General features: G+C 39.5%; 1 protein-coding gene across 1 annotated transcript in view; it reads left to right on the forward strand.

Annotated features, from left to right (window-relative positions):
- rpgrip1 (RPGR interacting protein 1) overlaps positions 1-7,774 on the forward strand; it is a 32,380-nt gene extending 24,606 nt beyond the window's left edge. Inside the window, exons 20-26 of the mRNA XM_048236798.1 lie at positions 588-799; positions 4,979-5,033; positions 5,337-5,431; positions 5,618-5,807; positions 5,915-5,999; positions 6,581-6,708; positions 7,145-7,774. Of these exons, the coding sequence (XP_048092755.1) occupies positions 588-799; positions 4,979-5,033; positions 5,337-5,431; positions 5,618-5,807; positions 5,915-5,999; positions 6,581-6,708; positions 7,145-7,272 (893 nt within the window). The 3' untranslated portion in view covers positions 7,273-7,774. The remainder of the gene's footprint in view (positions 1-587; positions 800-4,978; positions 5,034-5,336; positions 5,432-5,617; positions 5,808-5,914; positions 6,000-6,580; positions 6,709-7,144) is intronic.
- Positions 7,775-8,715: the final 941 nt, after the last annotated feature.

An 8,715-nucleotide genomic window follows, 5' to 3' on the forward strand; every position in this document is an offset into this window, starting at 1 on the left:
CAAACATTACAACAATGGTTGTAAATGTATCTTGCCACAGTTCAGTTACCTGTTTCATAGAGGGTATAGGGGGTGTAATTTAGAGTGTTTGGCTAAATGGCAGAAAAGATTTACGGGTTTCATGAAGCTATTAAAAATGTTGCCTATCTGTGTGTATTTTGCAAGTGGAGACAGATACTGGTGTACAGCAGGATTAGTGTCAGATTGGAGCATTTTATTTTTGTCAGACACAGCCTCTAAAAATTGAAATAAACACATTCTGACTTCAAATTAAAAAAAAACATCCACTGCTCATATTAACATTATACTAATATGAACTATTAAACCCATGACAATCACACTGCACAGATACCCACAAAAATTGTTTCACATCAGAAGGACAAATATTTGTCAGGATCTACTGAATATAGAAAGCACTGACTAATTGAATAGTTCTGCTATTTTAATTTCTACACGACCACAAAGACAGACTGGGGATGTGGTCAGGCAGTATGGGGGTGGCCAGTGTGCCCAGAGAGTAATCAAGCTAGGAGGCCAGGGCAACAGCAACAGTGTTTTTACTTTGATGTAAATGTTTGTGCTTGTAGGAGATTACACACTAAGGGACTCAGCCGGAGGAACCAGGGGGATCGTTCGAGTGTCACTGAGATGGAAGTATCCATTCCAGCCAGTGAAAGCAATGCAATATCACAGAGAGAGGGATCAGCCAGAGAGGGAAATGCCAAAAATCAAGAAGAGGGAATTGGTTGACAAAGGACGAGATGCAACAGTGAGGCCAATTGCAAAACCCCGGTTGAAGGTAATTGCGTTTATCTCATAAAGCAGAGTCTTTATTATGATAAATGCATTTGTTGTTGTATTTATAATGTTTGCTATGTTGATCCTGCTCATACATTGTATATAAGTGCTGCATGGACTAGAGTTTACTAATCTGATCATCACTGTGCCAGTGGGTTCTTTCCAACAGCGTAATCATAATATAGCCTACTTTGAGGCGGACATGTCCCCCCAATATCCCAAAATGCCCCCATGTAAAGACATAAATTGTTTTGTTATGCTACAATAGCCTGTCACTCACCACTGTCCAAAATAGTCACTTGCCGCTGTAGCCTAATCACAAATTGTTAAAGGGGAATTCCGTCAATTTTTCACACAGATCTCCGTTTCTCGAGATCAATAAAAAAAAAAATCCTCCATAGATATGCATGGGGTTAGTTCGTAAAGCCAAAATGGCAGTCTACACATATCCTGCACCTTCCGCGGCCAAAAGTCGACATGTGAATACATCGTACCAATCATATGGCTTGTTGACATATGGATGGGATAACGCCCTGCATGTCTGTTTTTAAGTTCTAATAATAACATCTATAGTCTTTCTGCTCTGGAACTGTAATTGTGGAGACAAATAATATATTGCTAAATATACCAAACAAGGCCTTAATTGCATGAAGACAGAACAAACATTTTTTGGTGAAAACAAGTCATTCTGCAAAATACTGCACTAAGTACAGGACCTAAGATTAGTCAATATGTCTTGATTTGCCATACATAGATTAGAAATGACTAGTTGTCCATTCCTGAGCATCGTACAAGAAACTTTTTTATTGATAATATTTCTAATGTTTACACTTTGGTGCATTCAGAGTAGCAGAGAGAAAGAGAGAAAGAGAGAGAGAGAGCGCACATGATGATGTCCATTGGGCAGCAATAGTGGGTGGCATGATTGAGTGAGGAAAGGAGCAATGAGCAAATAAGGACTTCTAGGAATCCAGTTAAAGAGTGTCATAGCGTAGTCTAGGGTGCGGTTATTTTTGGCTTTAATACTGTTTATACCCTACGGAGCCCGGGAGAGGTCACTTTAAGTGATATTTTTTCTGGTCGTGATAATTTGTGAGCACGTTTTCCTTTAATTAAGCCCTCGAATTAATAAAACGTGAGCACGTTTTCCTTTAATTGAGCCCTCGAATTAATACAACGTGACCCCGTTGTAGGCCTAAATTGAGCTCTCGAAATATGTATTTCGTGCTCACATTTAGTAATTCCCGACATTTTCTCACCGCTCGCTGTGCTGTGGTGGCAACTTCGTGTTACCTTGACATGGACTAGGCCTACAGCTGTCTGTAACAGTTCATATTGGTAATGTGATGATAACCGTAAGCAGCTAATTAAAGACTTTAGGTGGTCATGTTTTATAGCGGACTTCTACTCTTTGTAGCAGGGGCACTGTGGTGTCAACCGCCAGCTATGGAGACCCATAATGGGGAAATTCTACTACAAAGGCTACTCACGGGCTCTGTTGTAGCCTAATGACCGGTTTCCACTATCTCCTGGATTGTTGACTTAACTGTGAGGTCTAGAAGTCAATCGAAGCACATCACAGCGACAAGCTCCCAAACAATTACAACACGTATACCTACTGTTGGTACAAATAGGCTACTGCGTATTAGTAGTATCGCCTAATACCCACCCAATACAATAAGGTTCCCTCTAGCGCCCGATGGGCCTCACCATATAACCCACGCGCACACCAATGATGCAAACAACGAGGTAAGCTTTGATACGGACTATGAAACGGGAGACATAAACAGTGTCGTTCACGATGCTCAGCTTCTCAGTCTATGTAGCCCAGCTCACACCGTTCGCGATAAACACCACAGCTCTGCATACACTTGGACCTCAACAAACACTCAAAACTTCGCCAAACATTCAGCTGGACGATGTTGGCAAGGGGCCTGTACAAACACACACAATCATCTGCTCTCCCACCTACAGCCTTCCTAACGGGGCTATAACCAGGTGCACTGCAATCAATGAGATTCCCTCTACGTCACTACAAGCGACACACCTCCCGACGTCATTCCCGGGGATACCCCTTGACACCACACTATGTTTTTGTGCACACAATTTAATTTCTTGGAGCCCACGTTTTAATTATTCGTGGGTGCGTTTTAGTAGATCGAGATCTCGAATATACTATAACGTGCTCATGTTTACATGTGTCAAGACAATATTGAGTGCACGTTTTACAAATTGTGGCCACGTTTAAGTAGATCGTGCACACAATGTTCTATAACCATGTTCACAAATTGTGCTCTCGTTTTAATAAATCGTTGCCCTCGTTTTTAAATCAAATGCGCTTCGTTTTAGTAAATAGTCCACTCGTTTAATAAATTGTGCCCTCGTTTTACTATGCTTAAAATGAGAGCTCAATTTAGTAAAATGAGCTCACACTATAGTAAAAACGAGAGACAATATAATAAATTGTGCACACGATTTAGTAAAACGAAAGTGCACAATATAGTTAAACGAGGGCACAATTTAGTTAAACAAGAGCACAATTTAGTAAAACGAAAGACAATGTAGTAAAACGAGCGCACATTCTCTCAACATGCAAAACATTTTGTGATGACCCCTCTAGGGCTCCGTAATACCCCCCACGTCCCATGCCAGTAAATGATTTCATACAGGCAGGGCGTGGCATATGGATGGGGTTTTGCCGACTAACAATAACATCTATAGTCTTTCTGCACTGGAAAAGAGCAAAGAGGAAATAAGGACTTAGTTCAAACTTCTAGCTTAGTCGAGGGTGCAGTTGTTTTTGGCTTTAATACTGTTTTTATAATTTGCAGGCATAGATTTATGATGAATAGATTTTATTAATTTATTCATCCTTAATCAATGCCAAAAAGGAAACCAATAACACAAAGAGGGGAAGAGCAGGGATATGGAACACTATTACTAGTTTTAGAAAAGAAAACAATAAATAATCAAATAATGTTAACTCTATATACGACCTTGGTTCATTCACATATTCTATCAATAAAACCTCCCCAAGAATGTGCCAGGCAGAGGGATACATACTTGAGGTGGCAGCTACTGGGAAGAAGCTTCCTCTGAACCTGCTGGTTCTGGTGCAGAGAAACCTGTAACGCCTAGGGGAGTGGGGTGAACAGTTTGTGATTGGGGTGAAAACAGTCTTTGATGATGCTGCGTACCTTACGCAAGCATCGCTTGCCCTGGATAGCCTCGATAAAGGGGAATGAGGAACCGCTAATGCGTTGAGCAGTTTTCACCACCCTCTGCAGTGCTTTCCGGTCAGACGCAGAGCAGAGCCATACCATATTGTGACACAGTTGGTGAGGATGCTCTCGATGGTGCAGTGGTAGAAGTTAACCAGGATCTGAGGAGACAGACCTTCTTTAGTCTCCACAGGAAGGAGAGACGCTGGTGAGCCTTCTTGATCAGGGTAGAGGTGTTGGGGGTCCAAGAGAGGTCCTCAAAGATGTGGACACCCAGAGAATTGAATCTGGTGACATGCTCCACCTCAGTCCTTTTGATGAGAATGGGTGTGTGTGTGCTAGCTTTTGACTTCCTGAAGTCCACAATGAGCTCTTTGGTCTTTTTGGTGTTGAGAGCCAGGTTGTTGTCGGTGCACCACGATTTTAGGTGCTGGACCTCCTTCCTGTAGGCCGTTTTATCGTTGTTGCTGATGATACCAATCACTGTAGTGTTTTCTGCAAACTTGACAATGGTGTTTGTAGAGCCATGTACAGCTGTGCAGTCGTAGATGAAGAGGGAGTAAAGGAGAGGGCTCAACACACAGCCCTGTGGTATGCCGGTGTTCAGGGTGAGGGCTGAGGATGTGAGGTTATCTACTTATCTTATAAGTATAACAAATTGTCTTACAAATGTTATACCAACATGCTATAACTTTGGCAACTCAAGAGGTTAACTGTATTTGCCCATAAGACAGGTTTGTCCTACTTACAGTAACTTGCAGCCATGATGTGATTGGCATATCAAAAATCAGGATAGAATTTATGTACTGGCATGGGAAATAGGCAGTTTGTGCACAATTTCATGTCTAGCAGCTGCTCCATGAAACACTAATCTCTATAGTAACAATTCACTAGTAAAGTGTGAGATAGCAAAAAAAAAAAATCTTAATATGATTTTTATGTCCTTGCCCCTCAAACAGGAAGCCAGCAAAGTTCAGAAAAAGGAGGAACAGCAAGATGATGAAAGCAGCAAAGGTATTTTTTTGCATTCACTTAATTTGGGGCCACCACCATAGGTCATCTTATTGGCGCATTATGAACTCATTGGTCTTCCACTACAAAACATATTTTATTTTATACAAAGTTTATTATTCTGTCAGTTTTATTTGCATTATCTCTAGACCTGCCTGGAAGTTGTTGAAGGAATTCTAATCATGTTAAACCATTTAAAAGCCAATTACTTTTTTGGGGTGTGTAATGTGTACGTCAATGGACAGTTTCTTGGATGAAAGTTTTTAAAATTAATGTACTTTTATTTCATACAATCCTCTACGTCAGATGAGGTGTCTGAAGCTTCAGAATCTGACAAATCAAGATCCTCCAGTAGCAGTGATGTCATCATTATTCCACCCTCATTGAAACCAAGGAGAAAGGTACAGAAAATATGGACATAGTTTCTTGATTTAGAAACTATCGGTGGATGGAGGATACCTTTCAGTCTCAGACTTTTCTTTCTCTGCTTTGCTTATGCAATGTTTTTATGTAATGGAATAAATTAGGTTTAGTTAATCAGTAAAGTTTAAAGGTCATACGTTGTGTGTATGCCATTTCTGTTTCAGGGGGACAAAGTTAGGGTGGAGATTCTTTCACTTTCATTTGATCCTAATTCCCGGGTTGCCATGGATCAGTCTGTACAACGTGTGTATGTAGAATACCGTCTCCTCGGTGTTCCTATGGAAACCACAGAGACACCACTTTCTCTTCGGAAGCCTGTTGATGGAGAGGAAATTCATTACAATTTCCTAAGGGGTAAGAAACCCAGTCAAAACGCTGTGTTTGGGGGTCATGAAATGGTTATGGTGTCTGAATTTACAGAACATGACAAATGCCTAATTTTGGTTCCCACTTTCCTTTAGTGATCTACGTTGACAGTGTAGACTCAGCACCACTCAGGCACTACCTGTATACTATGTTGGAGGGAACGGACCCAAATAAAGGAAGGTAAGACTGTGCTAGTTGGAATATTTATAATCATATAAATCATATACTACTGCTGAGAATGGGTAAAAGTGATACTGATCTGAACTGATAAAAGGTAAAACCCTGTATGTATTTATACTGCTGTCTGTGTTTTTAAAAGTTGTTTATTGGGAAACTGGTCACTTTCCACATGCTTCTCACAACACATTGCTTGTTATATGGACTGTTACGTATTTCCAAACTAAAGATGTTAGAGAAAATAAGGATCTTGCACTTTTATATTGCCACGGACATTGCTATGGTTTAAACTGCTGACAGGCAAGTTTACTTAAACATGACAGGCAATTATGTGCCATGCACAATCTACCACAAATGTATCGGCATAGTTAATTTAATAAGTTGCATCACCTGAGTGAACAGTTACTATGTATTAATCAGTGAAGGGCCCAAATTTCAACAATACTTTACCCAAGCTAGAAAGCATTGGTTTGAATTATGTCATTTCAATCTGTTTAGTACCTCTGTGTTGCACATCATACTGAAAACCTATAGGCCTGCAGTTGTGCTGCAATATCATTGACCTTATATTTCACCCCATACAGGCTGAAGTTCACTGTTGTGAGTGAGCCACTAAATGAACAAGAGGAATGTGTTGATGTTGGATATGCTTATCTGGATTTAAAGGAGCTACTGTTAACTGGGAATGACATCACGGAGAAGCCAATTGATAGTAAGTTGTTCTATATATATATATATATATATATTTTTTTTTTTAAATATGCCGATTAGTCTGATTGTTAACTTCAAAAACTGCATTTGTAAATTTGTAATCAACATACAAAACAGAAATCATATATAGTACCTAACCATGCAAATGTTTTAGGCACCTGGGAAAAATCAAAGATTTTGTGAAAAAATTAAAAAGCTTACACCTTACAATAAAATATGGGGTTTTCCTCAGGGGTACTTGCAATATGGTGTGACTGAATGCCCAATGTTTCTGAAATAGTTTATACATCTTTTTTTGATCAAGGAGTAGGATTGACCAAATGTGTGGCTGTCAGTGAAATGTCAAAATTTTAGAAATTGTAGGATTGTTTAATGTTCCAATTGTACTGTGATAATGCCATAAATCGATTAATTGAGTTACTTTTTCTCTCAAACAGTTTTAAGCATGAGTGAAGACGAAGAGGTCATGGGTCAACTTAAAGTCTCCTTGGAAGCAGCTACAGCCTTAAGTGGGATTTACCAAGAATACTTCAAAAGAGAAGGAGATGAGAGTGAAGAATTGTAAAGCCTATGTTGAGCCTAGAGTTAACCAAGAGGAGCAATTTTACATACCGGTATATGAAGAGAGTATAGGCCTATCTGAAAAATTGCACAAATCTCATAAATGAAAATACTCAGTCACAACCACTTTTAGGAGGATTTATACTTGATGATCGAGAACCGCCAACCATGTTTCTTTTTAGAAGTCATTCTTTGCTGTGCTCCACACTAATAATCAACCAGGGGTGCGTTTCCAAAACCATAGTTGCTAACCTGTTAGCAACTTACGTTGGTTGGGAATGGGAAATTGCATTGCAACCAACAAAGTTGCTTACTTAGTTAGCAACTATGGTTTTGGGAAACGCGCCCCAGGATAGTGAAAGGGTTAAAGGCCGATGTAAGGCTGATCTCATTTAGCTAGGTAGATGCTGAATAGAACACAAGGTTAAACACAATTCTGTTATTTATTTTTTATTGCAAAACCAGTTTGTGAATGCATCGTCAATAAACAGTTTTTCGATAAAAAGTGTTCCTTTTACGATGATCACATTGCTCAGGTTGATCCTTATTAGATGTGAAATTTGCCTCGCAATTGTCTTTTATGTTTCTCATTCACAAATACAATGCACTCGATTTGAACTCTTTGTCAAAGCTTGGTTTGTAGACCATACAGGACCCAGGATTATTAAAGCCATTATTATAGTGGATGGAATCCACTATCTTGAAATCTCCTGGCTTCTTCTTCTTATTATAACCTTTTCTTTTTACCTTTTCAAGAATGAATGCGACTCTAACCGCTTAACGTACAGACTTGTTGAAATAACCGTTGTGAAGGTCTGGAGTGGGGCAAGAGAGTTATTTTTCAGATTTTTAAAAAAGTTTATACTTTTTGAGAAATAGGGGATTAAAAATGTTAAAAAGCTCATTTTCCCCCCTTAGACTTCAAAGGCTGTGATGTCATAATGGCCTAAAGGCAGCTGCACTTGTTAAGCTCCCAGAGAAGTTCCCGGGCTAATTAGAACACTGACACAGGCGTCACCTGTGAAATCAACTGTCTCAGCTTCTAATGCATACAATCTGGTGCTCCCTAAAACTACACATCCTGTTTAAGTGTTTCAACGTGTGTCAAAAATAAAAGTCACAGCCATATCTCATGCTTTATGATTATATCTCCAGAACGGTTTGACGATGTGCTTCAAATTTGGTACAAGTGTTTGTATGGACTCAAAGATGAAGTGAGTTGATGTTGGAGGTCAAAGGTCAAGTCAATGAACACTCTGAGTGCGATATCTCAAGAATGCCTTACATGCCTGAAATTTGGTATGAGTATTTGTATGGATTCAAAGATGAAGTGAATTGATGTTGAGGTCAAAAAAACACCTTGAGTGTTATATCTCAAGAACGCCTTTGACACACAAGGTCTTTTTTGGTAACAGGGTTTGTATGAACTCAAAGATTAAGTGATTTA

The sequence above is a fragment of the Alosa alosa genome, chromosome 24 (genome assembly GCF_017589495.1).
Source record: "Alosa alosa isolate M-15738 ecotype Scorff River chromosome 24, AALO_Geno_1.1, whole genome shotgun sequence".
NCBI lineage: Eukaryota > Metazoa > Chordata > Actinopteri > Clupeiformes > Clupeidae > Alosa > Alosa alosa.